This window comes from Botrytis porri (genome assembly GCF_014898465.1).
Source record: "Botrytis porri strain MUCL 3234 chromosome Unknown BPOR_001, whole genome shotgun sequence".
Lineage (NCBI taxonomy): Eukaryota > Fungi > Ascomycota > Leotiomycetes > Helotiales > Sclerotiniaceae > Botrytis > Botrytis porri.
This window is the reverse complement of record NW_024066075.1, coordinates 3303657-3319221: the sequence shown is the minus strand read 5'-3', so window position 1 is coordinate 3319221 and position 15565 is coordinate 3303657. Positions and strand designations below refer to the sequence as shown.

General features: G+C 43.9%; 6 protein-coding genes across 6 annotated transcripts; 2 read left to right on the top strand and 4 right to left on the bottom strand.

Moving 5' to 3' along the window:
• Positions 1 to 30: 30 nt before the first annotated feature.
• EAF01_000898 (uncharacterized protein) lies at positions 31 to 2743 on the bottom strand. The gene is made up of 3 exons (XM_038909148.1): positions 2360 to 2743; positions 1759 to 2303; positions 31 to 1710 (listed from the first exon to the last, which is right to left on the bottom strand). The coding sequence occupies exons 1-3, from the start codon at positions 2487 to 2489 to the stop codon at positions 283 to 285; spliced, it is 2103 nt and encodes a 700-aa protein (XP_038776054.1). The 5' UTR covers positions 2490 to 2743; the 3' UTR covers positions 31 to 282.
• A 283-nt stretch (positions 2744 to 3026) lies between these two features.
• On the top strand, positions 3027 to 4141 carry EAF01_000897 (uncharacterized protein; the record flags this gene model as incomplete). The annotated part of the gene is made up of 2 exons (XM_038909147.1): positions 3027 to 3332; positions 3398 to 4141. The coding sequence occupies 2 exons, from the start codon at positions 3027 to 3029 to the stop codon at positions 4139 to 4141; spliced, it is 1050 nt and encodes a 349-aa protein (XP_038776053.1).
• A 34-nt stretch (positions 4142 to 4175) lies between these two features.
• On the bottom strand, positions 4176 to 6003 carry EAF01_000896 (uncharacterized protein; the record flags this gene model as incomplete). The annotated part of the gene is made up of 3 exons (XM_038909146.1): positions 5553 to 6003; positions 5046 to 5489; positions 4176 to 4997 (listed from the first exon to the last, which is right to left on the bottom strand). Exons 1-3 carry the CDS (start codon positions 5853 to 5855, stop codon positions 4176 to 4178), a joined length of 1569 nt encoding a protein of 522 aa, XP_038776052.1. The 5' UTR covers positions 5856 to 6003.
• A 104-nt stretch (positions 6004 to 6107) lies between these two features.
• On the top strand, positions 6108 to 7944 carry EAF01_000895 (uncharacterized protein; the record flags this gene model as incomplete). Its single annotated transcript, XM_038909145.1, has 3 exons — positions 6108 to 6256; positions 6314 to 6509; positions 6565 to 7944. 3 exons carry the CDS (start codon positions 6108 to 6110, stop codon positions 7942 to 7944), a joined length of 1725 nt encoding a protein of 574 aa, XP_038776051.1.
• A 2022-nt stretch (positions 7945 to 9966) lies between these two features.
• Positions 9967 to 11994, bottom strand: EAF01_000894 (uncharacterized protein; the record flags this gene model as incomplete). Its single annotated transcript, XM_038909144.1, has 1 exon — positions 9967 to 11994. One exon carries the CDS (start codon positions 11992 to 11994, stop codon positions 9967 to 9969), a length of 2028 nt encoding a protein of 675 aa, XP_038776050.1.
• A 2014-nt stretch (positions 11995 to 14008) lies between these two features.
• On the bottom strand, positions 14009 to 15505 carry EAF01_000893 (uncharacterized protein; the record flags this gene model as incomplete). The annotated part of the gene is made up of 2 exons (XM_038909143.1): positions 14009 to 15190; positions 15251 to 15505. The coding sequence occupies 2 exons, from the start codon at positions 15503 to 15505 to the stop codon at positions 14009 to 14011; spliced, it is 1437 nt and encodes a 478-aa protein (XP_038776049.1).
• Positions 15506 to 15565: the final 60 nt, after the last annotated feature.

Below are 15565 nucleotides of genomic sequence, written 5' to 3'. Positions count from 1 at the left end.
TCACATAATAATTATTTTCCACACCCATGTAGATATATGATCATGATATAAGTGCCACTTCATTATCTTAAGAATACACATGAACACGCGCGAAGAGATACGAAAAGTAAAAGCGTGAGACTCCTCTTGTGTGAAGGCACCTCCCCAATCTCAAAGTACAAACACATACATGTGCGCGATTTATTACGCAACGACCAGTAAATATTCCATATTCAACCCCATTTACGCCATGTAATACCTACAGCCAAGCCATTCCTTGCCGCCTGCTTGCTCGTATCATTCTTAGATATCATAACTCTTGATTTGACCTTCCGCACTCAACGGTTGTACGCTTCCCGCGGGAGCTGAAACCCCATTAAAGGACATTTTCTCCCCTCCTTGCATCACGTCCTGTGCCATTTTGATTCCTTGTTCTCCGCCCGTTGCAGCAGCTGTTTTCAGACCTTCTTGTACATCTCTAACACGCTTCTTGAATGACAGGCGATCCAAAAAGAGCTGTTGGCGACCTCTTTCTAGCTCTCTTCGCTCCGCTTGTAGGATGTCTTCCATCTCATTAAACTGCTTCAATTTCAAGTCTAGCTTCATTGATGTAATATTCACGGCTGCCGATACTAAGCGAGTCATTTCACGTTCTTCGTGGGATGCTAAGGCACCAGCACGACCGGCGACCGCAACCAATGGAAATGCCGCAATCTCACTCAAAGATTGTTTTGTCGATTCGGTATCGTCAATTTCCATCGAGTCCGAAGCTCCTTCCTTCTCCTTCCCCTTCTCGGATCCTTGCGGTTTTTCAATCTTCTCTCGTAGACTTTTCTTCATTGCGTCTACTGTTTTACCAGCTGAAGCTGCTGTAACCTTGGGGTCTGTAAGACTTGCCAAGAAACCAATTACAGACATAAGTGGGTTGTCGGCCTGGCTGAAGGGAAGCATGCCGTTTTCAGGACCCAACATACCAACGCCGATAGATTTGTTGGATTTGTCGGTGCTGCTTGGCTCCACATCGATATATTTATCTTCAATCTCGAATTGCAGGAACTTGACGACGCACTCTTCTTTCGTTCTGGTACCAACGTACTCCGCGACTGCCGTCCAGTCGTCATCATTACCTTCCAATGCCTCCAAAAGTCTAAGAACCTCGGCATCACTCCAGTCACGAGCAATTTCAGGAGCGGCCGTGTATGTTGGATTCTCCATCTTTTGATACTGTATTCGACCGTGGTTGTGAGGGTATCGACTTTCCATAAAACAATTCGAGCAAATGTCTGATTTACCTTTGGTGGTTCCAGGAGCTGTTGGGTCGGCCGGAGACATGTGATGGTAATAAACACGAGTGCAGTCAATACCGCAAACATGACAGAGAATTTTAGTTATTGGTGCCTTCATAATATCTTCGATGGACTTCTGAACAATGTCTGAAGTGCCATTGGTGCTCGCACCTTCGCCATTTGTTTGCTTTTTGGAGTCCGCATTCAACTTGTTTTCCTTGGCAGTAGCATCGTAGATGTTGCGTCCTATCTGTAAATTTAAATCTGACTTGGGAGCTGGTTCTGCAACTGCCTTGGCCTCTGTATCTTCATTCTTTTTGCCCTGAAGAACGATTGGATCGGCAGAAGGCTGCCACGGCTGCAGGCCACGAGGAGTATCACATATCACTTTAAAGTGGCCAGTAAAAGGGGGACCAACTTGCGAAGGTCGTTGTTGTGCGTCGACCTAGACTGATTAGCAGATGGACTTTTCAATGGGTAAGAATTGTCATACCTGATAATTGATCAAGCCCCATTGCTCGAGAAATGCATGAACACGCATAATGGCGCAAACATCACCAGCCAAGTTCCTCCGGCATGCTGTCACCGTCAAGTATTCTATTGGGTTCAATCGGTAGGTATTGATCATGAAGTCCCTATAATCCTTGTAAACAGATGGGGTCTTGCTGCGATTGCGGTTGTTGAAGAATTCCGGTAAAGATTTCTTCTCGACGGGTGCAATAGCATGCATGTCGAACCAACTACTATAACTTGGTATTATAGTCGAATGTGTTTGTGAAATAAGATGTTCCCTTGCTGATGCTTCGATTGAAGCTTTTGTTTTCTCGACCTGTCCATTTGTAGCTCCACTTTCCCCATCACCCTCTTTGCTCTCTTTTACTTCATCTTGGGCTTGGGAATCCACCATTACCTCGTCCTTGGGTTCATCTGCTTCTGGGCGAGGTGCGTCAGGCGCATCGAGCGGATTATCGGAGACAGGCGCACTTGAATCTTTCTTGTTGGTTGAATCGACGGAACCAGCTTCTCCCATTGGGGTATCTGTAGATATTATCCGTTAGGACTTACGCGTAATGCAAGCATGTGATGATATATACCTTCTGTTCTTTGGGCTTGTCCAGTGGCCCCTTGACTTGGTGAAGTAGACTCTGCGGGAAGTGGTGGTTGCTCGAGGATGGCATTACTGCCTGGGGCAGGTGAGTCAAAGTTCAATGAATTGTCCTCCATATTTGCTTATATTTTGAAATGGTGATATTATCGCAATAATTATTCGTAAACGCTTTCCAAACTTGGCGCAACGGGAGTCGTACTAGATCTCCAAAATGATGTTCGAATTCTCATGCGCTTCGAATCAGTCAGAAACTAGATGCACGACTTAATGCAAAAGAAAATTATGTAGTAATCAACGATTGAGGGATTGAGGGATTGAGGCGCAAACACTGTTGCTGTGATTCGCGTTGATGATTTCGTGGAGGGAATGTCGCGTTTCGCTTGCTATACTCTAAAGCTCAAGATGGAGCCAAAAACCAAAAAGCCAAGACTAAAATAATTCACGTGATGACAAACCAACTAAAGTAAAAGTTTACACCTTAAATTAGTAAGGCTCGGGTTATGATTTCAAGTATCAGGCACAAAAAATATGTCCCTCGGCTTGAAGCGCACGCCTCCGATGGTGGGTGGTTATCGTAGTACTAAGTGAAATTCATTGATGAAGTTCACCAACAATTCAGTCTTTCAAATTTTGTTTCTCCCAATTTCATAACAATGCTTTCACGAGCCGGCCACTCTATTTTACGCCAAGCGCGGACTCAATCACGAACACAACCTGGCCCTACACCAGTAGCTTCCCTCTCGGCGCTCGCAAGACTATTATCATCACTCGCCGTCCTGGAGCAAAGGGAAGGTAAACTTAACCATGGATCACTTGGAGCAGTCACCGCAGCACAAAAGCTAGGAGGGTCAATAACGGCGTTCATCGCGGGAAGCAACATAAAATCTGTAGCCGAAGAAGCAGCTAAAGTTGCAGGAATTGAAAAGATCATTGCTGTAGACAATTCTGCATATGACAAGGTAAGGAGACCTATTTGCTCACGACCGGTTCCGCCGATCCGCAGATTTTGATGATTTTACTATAGGGTTTGCCAGAAAACTATGCTCCTTTATTAGTAGAAAATATTAAGAAGGGTGGCTTTACACACATCATTGCCGGACACACAGCTTTTGGAAAGAATCTAATGCCCCGCGTTGCCGCACTACTCGATGTTCAACAAGTATCGGATATTACAGGAATTGAAAATGAGAACACTTTCGTCAGACCAATATATGCTGGTAATGCGATTGCCACTGTCGAATCTTCAGACGAAACCAAAATCATTACCGTCAGAGGAACTGCTTTTGCAGCAGCAGCGGCGGAGGGTGGCTCAGCATCAATTGAGGAGGGTGTGGACCCTAAAATTGAATCGCAGACCGAATGGGTATCAGAAGATCTCGCAAAATCAGATAGACCAGATCTCGCCACTGCGGGTAAAGTCGTATCTGGCGGTCGAGGCTTGAAATCAAAGGAGGAGTTTGACAGAATAATGCTGCCTTTGGCGGATGCTTTGGGGGCAGCTATCGGAGCGTCAAGAGCAGCTGTAGATAGTGGATACGCCGACAACAGCTTACAGGTCGGTCAAACAGGAAAAGTTGTAGCACCGCAATTGTACTTATGTGCAGGTATCTCTGGTGCTATTCAACATTTGGCAGGAATGAAGGACAGTAAGGTCATTGCAGCAATCAACAAAGACGCTGATGCCCCGATTTTTCAAGTCGCCGATGTTGGGCTGGTTGGAGATCTGTTCGACAAGGTCCCAGAACTCACCGAGAAGTTGAAGAAATAATGTACAATATCGTTAGTTTTTAGAATTTCTTGATTTAATCTAAGACTTTAAGCATGTCTTCCACACTTGTAAATTTCTCTCGCTCCTTCCCATTGCTGTTACCTTTCCTTCGCTCGGCTGCATCAATTTTCTGCCAGTCTTCCCAACTGACCCTTCGGCAACCCCTATTGTCGGCCTCGGATTTTACTCCATCCCATCCAAGGCCAGAGCCACCAGCATTACCATTGAGAAATGCTGCATGCGCATACCAATCTTCAGCTATCGTATCTGCAGTCGAGAAAGCATCTAGCATGGTACTTGCAATTACACCTGTCGGTCCTCGTTTTACCCACCCAGCACAATACATTCCTGGAATATGCTTAGACGAATCCGAAGTTGACCATCCTTTGTTGTCGTTGACTACACGACCCAACGGATCGTTTGGTATGATGCCCAGGCTATCATTAAATGGTATATCCAGATCCGAGAATCCTGGCAACGCTTCTGACTTGTATCCAATAGATCGGAAGGCTAGAGAGGCTGGAAGATCAATCATTTCTCCAGTACCATTTGCCTTAGCTGCAGGATCAAAAGGGTCTGGACTCAGTAAAGTTTTCTCGAATGACATGCCACCTAACTGGGAGGGGGACTGATGGCTTTGATTAAACGATTTTGGTGAGAGGCAGAAGTCAAGTGACCATGATTTAGCTGCCGATTTTAAGGAAGCACTTGACCCCTTTTTTATGATTTCCATGATTCTCTTCGGAGCTCGAGGTAATTTCGATATGTCCTCTGGGGTTAACGATCTATCAATAGGATGAAAAGCAACCGAATCTAGTTTCGCCAGCTCACGAATTTCTTTGATTGTGAATGCAGCCTGTAATCGTTAGCATAAACACGCTCCACTCCGCCCCATAAAACAAACCTGCAGAGGACCTCTTCTCCCCACTACCCTCACTCTTCTCACTTGACTTTTTTGCAAAGTCTCAATAGCTCTCTCCGTGATGTCGGTAGTTCGTAGTATATCGGGGTCCTGCAAAAGAATCCTTGCGACATCTAAAGCTACATTGCCTTGTCCGATGACTATTGCTTCATCGCCCTGTGTAAGATCTGGATCAAGATCCGCATATTCCGGTAATCCATTGTACCATCCAACAAAAGCCCGCGCCGAATAAATACCCTTTAAATTGTCTTCTCCCGGGATATTCAGTGTACGATCTCGAGATGCGCCATAGGCATATAATATGGCATCGTAATGTGGCAATAACGAAGCGAGAGGTAAAGCTCCAGCATGATCTCCTATAGATATATTCCCAATGAAATTAAAGTTTGGCGATTCAGCTACTTCGTTGAATTTGTCTTGACAATTCTGTTTTGCATTAGCACAACATTTTCTCGTCGTTCGGTCTGGATCTGGCTAATGGATATTTACCTTCACCTCGGGATGGTCGGGAGCAACGCCAAATCGCACCAAACCAAAAGGTACTGGTAGATGCTCATACATATCCACGATTGAATTCTCAATCTTGGACATAACCTTATAGGACGTATAAAATCCAGCAGGTCCTGACCCAACGACAGCCATCCTAAATGGTCTACCATCGTGAGCTCTGGGCTTCTCGGTATGTTTTCTGGTAGAATTTGTGAACGCCCTTGATCGAGTGAACACACGTATGCGTTGCTGTGAAAAGTTCGCACATCTTGTGCAAATCCAAGGACTCGCGATCCTATTCATCTTCTCTCGCTCTCAAACGTCATTTGAAAGCCTTCGGAAATCTTTATCGCATTGTCCGATAACGCTGTGCTTCGTAAAGTTATCGTTTGTTGCTGTGTTAACGAAGCTTGCATCTAAGTTTGTTGATCCAAGCTCTAATCTCCAGGATTATCATCGCAGGTTATACCCTTGATTCATTCTTTGCAAAATCCACGTTCCTGACTTCATTCCTGCAATATTCACTCTGTCTTTCATTAATTATTGTCAGGTATAATGGGTATCCAACCTCCCTTCATTTATGACCCAATCAAAACAGATTGGTCCTTTGATCCAAAAGCTGTCTCCAGAGCGAGCTTATCACCCAAGGCACCACGGCCAAAGCGACCAGATGGTCCTTTGGTCAACTTCAATGCACATCCCGAGTACGTTTGAGTATGCCTTTGGAAATAAATATGATCTATACTGATATGCTTCATCAGTTCTTATCTCATTGTTCCTTGTGGAAATGGGGATTCTGAACCAATGGACCCTTCTGTCAAGAAGAGAGTCAAATGGACTAGAAAAGTCGCGTTGGCATTGCGATGTTTTCAACTCTTGGCAGCAGTCGGCCTTCTAATCATGTCAATTTTGATCACGGGTTTGGATATGGTTTCAGGGTGGATCATGAAGCTTGCGGTATGCTATCCCTAGAATGCGTCATATCAACTACCGACTGATTGACATGTCTCAGCCCGCTATAGCAATCATTCACACCATTTATGGGGTATATCATTTAGCGCGAAGATCTGGCGGCAGAGCACCCGGATCTTCAGCTTCATATATGGTATTTGCATCTTTGACTGACATAAGTATTGTGCCATTTTATGCGTATATTTCTCTCGCAGCTAAAACGAAACAAACTACTTGGACTACGTCTCTTTCTGATAAGACTCTTCTAACAATCTTCACCGACATTCTTTTCTACGCAGCCACGGTTGGAGGCGGGCTTCATTTGATTACTCTTGCTATATCTCTATATCTCGCTGTTACATTCCGCAAAATTAACCAACTTCCTCCGGATATGAATCCTCTGGAAGATAATCTCACTTCTCGCCACAAACGTAACAAATCATCCATTTCAACTTTCACCACCATCACAGCTCCATCTGAGAAAAGACTGTCAAGAGGTTCCAACCTTGAGGACAAACGGCGTTCTGGAGCCGCTTATGAAGATCTCGATCGCCCTCCAACAATACCTTTCTTCCACACGCGGACAAATTCCAACGAATCATTCCAGACTAATCAATCCTCACCTCGTACATCTCGCACAGATTCCCCGGCTCGCTATAATGCCTACAAGCCCAATCAATCACCCCGTCACTCAGTTCCGGAATTCAAAGCAGCACCCTCAATTTTATCTTCCCCAAAACGCGCATCTCATCAGTCGTATACTTCAATTCCCGCCTCTGATCTATCCTTCCACACAGCTGAAGAATCTGCTAGCAATGAAGGCGGCGTAATAAGCTGGTTCACTAATGATTCTCTCGGGAAGAAGGGCGATCGCAGTAGCGCACCAGGCTCTCGACCCCACTCGCCCAAAAAATCATCCACTTCCATCAAGTCTTCCTACCATCCCTTACCGCTTGATCCCGCCGCGGCCGATGATTATGATGACAATTTCCATCTGCCCAATCCGCTAATGGAAAACCCTCCAACCCCACGTCACAATTTCCCCTCCTCGTCATCCAAATATTCCTCCCAAGCCCCGTCCGCAATCAATCCAGATGCCAATGAACATATCGGCAGCCCAAGTGCTGATATAAGCGACGAGCCATCTTGGCCTCTACCTCTGCGTTCTCCCGAAATTCGCGAGCTAACACCTAAGCCCCTTCGTACACGTGATTCGGGCTCGGGCGATAGCTTCAAGTCGAAGAACTATGGAGATTTGAAGCCTGCAACACCACCTGTTATGGTTGGCGGGGACGGGCGACAGGTTAGCAGTGGAACTGATTTCGCTGGTCAACGTGGAAGTTACAGGAGAGATGTTAGTGGAAAGATTGCTGAAGAAGGGAGAGGGGGTGGTGTATGGGGAGCAAGGCTTAGGAATATAAGTGGATTACAGGTCTTGTAGATATACTAACCGTAATAGTGCTTACACATGAGATGAAAGTCGAGGGACAGAGACTCATGATGAAGCTTCTCGTGTGGAGCTTTGTAGACCCGAAATCTCAGTGAAAGAGTCGGAAATACAAACCAGGTTCTACATTTGGTTGTAGGTTTACTTTTTAAATTACAACGTCATTGGAAATATAAGATTCCACGTACATCATATACAGGTTCCTACAGCCACGATACTAGGTGCTGGACGTCGGTATTGGATACGAAATGAGTACAGAAACTTGGATATACGAGAATATTGTATAGGATTTGCTAAATTGTTAAGCTTGGTTCACGTTGCGATACATCGAGGAGAGAAACAGGCTCTTCGTATACCTGTTTGGTTTTTGCGAATCTTAATTCGGGATTTAATATATATTGTGTATATCTGTTATTTATGAAATATCGCCTTGTTAAATATGCCTGTAGTACCTGAGAGGTGTTCTCGTGGCAATTGAAGTGATTTCATGGAACCCACGGCAGTTACTAAGCCTAAGTAGACAACCACACTTCGCCGTTCCCCCATCAATCATCAAGGAAACTCATTTCATTCTTCAACAAGACATACATGGGAGAGGTTTCATCAGTCTATAAGATTCAAAGTGAGTTAGCAAATAATTCCATCTCCAAATTGTGGTTTGCTCTATCCAGATTCCACATGTGCACCAACCATTGGGTTGGAGGAATAACGATGGAAGCGATTTGAGGCACACAGCCGCAAACTATATTGATTTAAAAAAAACATAAAGCAGGTATCGATGTGGTCTTGTGTTCTCTACTTATGCGAGAAACGAATCATCTGTCACCATTTCTTCCATAGACATCATGTGCACCGAACTCATCTAGGACATTTAATTCATCTCAGATCTCAAACTTAGCATTGAATATCGAATCCACCTTGCGTCGAATCATCCAGAACATGAATTTACATACTTGAATATGTACTATGGACATTAGAGACTACTGTCTGACCGCTCAAGTTGAACATGCTCAACCAAGGATAATAACTCAATGCAATGGCAAAGGGCTGGAACAGCGACTTAAAGACCAAATTGAGTGGTTTTATCAAGAAGAACGAGTACTCCTCTCTTGGGAGTAAATTGGTGACCCGTACCGTCCTCACGTAATGGAAAGCTCACACGAGAGATAGGAAGAGGGTAGTGCTAGTGGTCTTGCTCATCTCTAAAACGGTAACACATATCTAGAGCAGAATATGCACGGTAAGATGGCATTGCTGGCTCCCAAAGCAGGGAAAAAGAGTTTAGGGTGTTATTTATGTTTACCTTCACTACCGAGACCAACCACAGTGAAATGGGGCAAAGACGCATATTTCCATTAGATCTCGACGTGTCACTGATATCCTAAAAGGCTGGAGAACCAATTCAGTCGCCGTGTCTACAATCTCCAGACTTACTAATCCGTATTGTGAAGACATGAAATCACGTTCTCCGATGATAGTTTACAGTTCTTGATATGTGACTAGTGCCACCAGATCTACCACCTTCTGTACATTGGGAGACAGTTGCAAATGGGACACCAAAGTTATGATAATCTTCCATTGAAGGGGAGTTTCTATTCTATTCTATCCTGATCTTTCCTGTTCTTATACTGATCTGATCTGATCCCGTTCCGTTTCGTTCCATTCCTATTATTATCCTACTGTATACGTACAAAAACTCCATAAAAGCCAAAATACCAAAACGCCACAGCTCCCAATGCCCAACGCCAGAAAGACCAAAAAAGACACAGCAAAATAAAATACAAAAGAATCAAACAATGGACAAACCCAGAAGAGAGAAAAACAAAACAAAAAACAAAAAACAAAAAACAAACCCGAATGAACAAAATTTTCGTGTTCCCTAATGAAAAGAGCTCCGATGTCTCCTACGTCTTTTCCTCCTTTCTTTTACTGTTCTTTCCGTCTTTTCTTTCTTCCCCTTCTTGCGCCAGTAGTGATGGTGCACGTGGTAGTGGACGTCACCACGCGTACCGGCGTCTAAGCTAAAAAAGGCACCTCGATCTTCTCATTCTCCTTGGTGCATTCAGCTAAGGGGCTAGAAGAGCTTACAGCTTTGCTCTCCCATCCCTTCTCAGTGCTGGCCCAGCGAACACGGCGGTGTTCCTTGTTCTTCTTACTTCTCTTGCTCTTGTCGAGCGTTCCGGTGCGTGGGTTGTAGCCCGTAACACCAAGATAATCGTCAGTCCGGTCGCTGGCTGGACCAACATATTCTTCAGCAGAATGCCTTTGAGGTTCAGGATGCTTTTGGATGGGTAGAGCTAGTTCCTCCATCTTTTCCTCCACAGCTTTCTCAACTCTTTTCTTACTCTTGCTGCGCTTATGACTGCGTGATTTAGAGCGTGAATAACCAAGGTAATCGTCAGTGAGGTCGCTGATCAGATCAATATAGTCGTCAGCAGAAAATCTTTGAGGTTCAGGCTGCTTTTTAATGGGTAGAGCTTGCGCTTCCTTCCTAACTTGCTCTTCCTTCTTGACATTTTTCTCCATCCTGACCTTTTCTTCCATTCTGATCTTCTCTTCCATTCTAGCCTGTTCTTCCATGCTGGCTTGTTCTTCCATGCTGGCTTGCTCTTCCATGCTGGCTTGTTCTTCCATGCTGGCTTGCTCTTCCATGCTGGCTTGCTCTTCCAGGCTAGCATGCTCTTCCATGCTAGCTTGCTCTTCCATTCCAGCCTGCTCTTCTATCCTAGCCTTTTCAGCCCTATCTTCCTCTATGCCTTTTGTAACAATGGCACGCCAAGCTGGCAGCAACCAGTCTTCGACTCTTTCACTTTGGCGATGGGCAGCGCTGGGATGATAATCGCAGAAACACCAAGCAAAATGAGAAGAGCAGGTGCCATGACGAGGGCAGTAGAAGGTTGGAGCTTCACCCTCCTCAGTGGACTCAAATGGGACTGATTCGAAGAACATTGGAGCGTTCTGCAAAGCTTCAAGGGCTTCTTTGGCTTGTTGCTTGGTGTGGCCCTTTTCAGCCCGGTTGTTAGGATGCAAGGCCTTCAAAGGTGCCAGGAATTCCTGAGTGGAGGAAAGACATCGACGAATCTTGGCTCGGTATCTTTGACGGTGGGAGACTTTAGTTGTCTCCAATGGGGTATGAATAACAGACTCTGATGTTGAGCCTGAATTTGAGGTAGGAGTGTCACTGCTAAGCTCGGAGACTTTGGTTGTCTCCAATGGGGTATGGATAACAGACTCTGATGTTGAGCCTGAATTTGAGATGCGCTCGATGCTAAGTTGCGAGATCTTTGAGCGAAGTTTCTTGTTTTCCAACTCTTGGTTGAATAATTTTGCTTTTAAGTTGTTGATTTCCCTCTCCTTTGGAGGTACGACGATGGTATCGATACCATCTTGCGAGTAGATAGAAAGAGAATAATCCGAAACAGACCATTGCTTCTTTTGGTAAATATTACCTGAAGCTCCTGAACTGTCTGTAACAGTGACATTGTCTGTATTGATAATGCTGTTCAAATGAACATCATTGTTCAAGTCATCATGATTATCTGAAATGATGTGATCATTTGTGTTGATGTGATTGTCCGAAACAATCTCATCCTTTAATTCAATGCGTTCATCCGAAGAAATGTTATAGCTGGAGAATTTTGCTTTCAATGTCTTTGAAGACAGACATTTTCGAAGCTTCTCCTTGCACCTCTGACGGTGCGAGATTTTGACCGTCTCATCATGAATGATCGTGTCGGTGGATTCTTTAGAATCATTAGAAGAAACATATTGCTCAAGCTCGCTTTGCTTGTCCTCCGACGAGTAATGGATGACGGTATCTGCGGTGTCTTCAGAGGTGAATGACTTTGAGCATTCTTCCTCTGATGTAGTGGGGTTATAAAATTCAGGCTCTTCTGTTGATGCTGATTTAGATTCCTTGGATCTTCTGAAAAGTTTCGAGCGACGAAGTCGGCGAGGTATGATGTCTTTAGCACCGTCCATTGCAGTGCTGTAGACATCCTCGGTGACAAAGTAGCCGTAGTAATAGATCATGTTGATGCCCATGATGAAGGTATCAATGTTTTATGATGTTTAAGTTGTTGGATAGCGTTTGAATAAGGAACTTGAAAGTATGAAATATAGTTGAGTAATCGAGTGGAATACTGATTGTAAAGAGATAAAGTTGTGATACTGATTTGAAAGTGTTCAAGTACGAGTTTTAACAGTCAACAATGTGTATGATAACGAGAATTATATAGTATTAACTTCGTCTGAAGGACGAAGAGAGAAAAGAGAAAGAAAGCAAGAGATAGAGTAAAAGTGGGAGTATACATTAGATGAAGCCAGCGATGGCTTCTACTAGCAACCATCTGCTCTTCAATGAAGTCATGAAGAAAACCTCTCCGCTAGTGGTCAATTGTATGGTAATAGAGGCAGATCCCCAGACCACTAACGGAGAAGTCTGGAGTTCGATAATTTTAGTCTTGTTTCTCAAAGCCTTCAAAGTTTTTGGTGAGCTTCTAGGCATGATCTAGCAGTGCTATGGACCACAAAAGGCGTGTATATGTGTCATCTGGATGCTAGTCGATGGATGCTTCGGATAGCTCCTGCTTAGTTTAGCAATAATGCTGACTTCTCCACTAAATCAATCACAAATTTGTCCATGTACTAATAAAGATCACCTTACCTTAGTAGTTGTATTAGGATGTACTATGGACTTATAAATAGCTAGTGCCACCTGTAGTATGGTATTATTTCTACTTACAACATGAAAAACAAATCGAAAAATGCGGGCGAGCATATGTTGACAATGTTCTTGATACCACACAAATTCAATGTATAGTCACCATAAAGATACAGCCTGCCTCACCAGCTTGTGCTATATATAAACTTTAGCATGTCACTGTAATCCGATGCCCATCACCATTTATCATAGAGAGCCCGAAGTAATGAGAAGTTGCAAAATGCTCTGTTTTGGCGATACTTGAAAGGTCGGTATAGAGCTATAGATCAGAACTCAGTACACAAAGTGCCGTTTCTGGGAACAGCGACTATCTAACTACGACAGGGGAAAATACAAAACCGACAACAAAAAGCATCGAAATGACAGCACCAAACCAAGCCCTATACCAAGAACGGGACAGTCTTTCCATCTAAAAGTCAATACTAGCAATCTACTGTTCAGCCTTAATAAGGGCCTTCCCTGGCGCTAAGTAAACTAATTTTTATTGAAAAGGAACTAGCGCACGTCAACACCAAACCTTATGTTTGATGCTATAGATCTTAACAGTCCCCGGCCATGGAAAAGGGCCACTATATACGAATCGTGCACTTTTTCTATGACTGTATATATTCATTGTATTAAGGCAGTATTTATCTCATCGGAAAAGACCACGTTCTTCAGGCAGAATATTGTATAGCATGGAACTTTGACATCGGTATAGCTAGCTAGCTTGGCTAATCAGAATCCTTAATTTCATCTATCGATTGACTATATTTCTGAGATACCATGTACTAATAATGAACCGGATCTCTTTTTTGATTACCGCATACTAAAGGGAGGGACTGTCTCCTCCAATACCCCCATGAAGAATTATGTTTTCCAAACGCGAAACCTTAGTTTCAATGCAGCAAAACGTATTATTGAGCCAACGTAAAAAAGGTTCAACCTCGAACTATACTCAGCATTTACCTCAGACTGAGAAAATCAACGTATAGACGTAGAGGAAAGTTATCAAAACCAATGGCAAAGCACATGCATAGCTTTAGGAAAGCAGGCAAGATCACAGGCCGATATGAAACAAAGAAATCTCAACTTGGATTGAGATGGAAATGATCTTATAGCACACTTTCCTTAACCCCACCAGGAGTAAGCGAGACGGTGAAAATAATCGACACACGACCGTCACCGCAATTCCAGTATTGATTAAGAGTATACACATGTATAAAGAGATACTGTTTGGTAATGGCATTTGTCATTACTATAGATCGTGCCACCATGTTACTGAACCTGCTAGACTCCTAAAAATGCATTGTACAATTGACTTCAAAAGAATGGAAAAATCCGCTATGAAAAAAATTACCACCTGGAAGGACCCCTTTTATATGGACTATGCTCAACGTTCCCAGACCTTGATCTTGGATCGAAGGCACTTGAACCACTAGTCCTTCTATCATTCTCAGTGCTTGAAAATGGCAACCTGCCCAATGGTCGAACATCGTTGCCTCCCTGCACTCTCTTCATTGGGCTTGCTTCGTTATCCCTTTGATCTCTTCTTTCCCTCCCTGCCATATCTAGAGAGCTTTTAGGTGTATCTCTACGATCTCTTCCCTGCATGTCGAATATGCTGCTGGTCTTTTTCAAAGGCGAATTGGCATGGTTATAGATTCCCAAGCTACCACCATCCCCCGACCCAGTCGATGTGGCGGTAGTAGGAGTTGTTTGACGGAACTGAGGTTGTCTCATGGTTGTGTTTGGTATCTTTCTGTTGTAAGGCGAATCTCGCTGTTGGTTAAAGGAAGCTGAAATAAAGGATGGAGCAGGAGAGAAAATTTGACGGGAAACGGGCTTGTTAGGACTAATACTGTCCGGATCAACATACTTAGCGTAGTTAGGGTTTGGATTAGTACGAAAGCCTTTTTTGAGAACCACACTCGGCGTGTAGATTTCAATTTCTTCCTCTCGTCCAGCTTCAGCGCCCGGCCCAGAAAATTGTGTGCCAACGTCTCGCATGACCGGATTCAAACGGGGATGTACAAATTTGGCATCATATTCACTCATGACTTCTTTCTGTATAATGCTGTTGTCCTTTTCTTGCTGCGAAAAATTTGTTTCCAAAAGAAGTAATTGCCCAGTCATTAAGGCTTCTAAAACCAGAGTAGTAAAAATTGTAACACTTGGTCGAGCATCTGACGATATTGTTGGAAGAAATAGCCAATAAACCAGTACATGTCCAGGACTAAATAGGCAGAATAATCGTAAGCAAACTGGTATAGGATCCCAAACAGCGATCTCCCAAACGTCCCGAGTTGGGTCTGGATGCGCTCTTGACTGCGCACTTGTATCACCTAGCATATTCGAGAAGAACCGAAGAGGAGAAGAAGATACTGGCGAGGAGTCTACGCGTACTCTGTGAGCAGAAGGGGTAGTGGGAGCGGTTTCGATAGAGCTCTCGAAAAGGCGGTAATTGCGCTTTCGTGAGAAGGTTGAGAATGCATTTAGGATCGACAATGTCGTTAGTAAATAGACAACTAGAGTAGACTATACAATCAGTTAGTATCAAGCTACACAAAACTATTCACAATGATAAATAACCCTTACCAAATAGCTCAACCATCCCGATCCTGAAGGCAAATCCCCAAATACATCATCTCCCTTTCCATGACCTCCATCTCCACTATTTGCCCTCGCAATTAATAGTGTAAAATGTAATCCAAAACCCAGTGGATTAGCATATGCTTTCGAATCCCAATCCCTTGTTTCGATTTCCTCCGATATCCATAATAACCAATCCTGAATATTAAACCAATCTGTAATCCGTTCACGAAGCGGTCTTCGGCGCACAAGTCGCGGCATGATGAAAAAGATGTCGATATAATCTTCACATCATTGAACGTCAGCAAAAGGAGCGACAAT

Coding starts and splice junctions, on each gene's coding strand:
- EAF01_000898 (XM_038909148.1), bottom strand. CDS start 2,489: ATGGAGGACAATTCATTGAACTTTGACTCACCTGCCCCAGGCAGTAAT. Junction 2,304..2,359: donor ACAAGCCCAAAGAACAGAAG/GTATATATCATC, acceptor TAATATCTACAG/ATACCCCAATGGGAGAAGCT. Junction 1,711..1,758: donor GGGGCTTGATCAATTATCAG/GTATGACAATTC, acceptor TAATCAGTCTAG/GTCGACGCACAACAACGACC.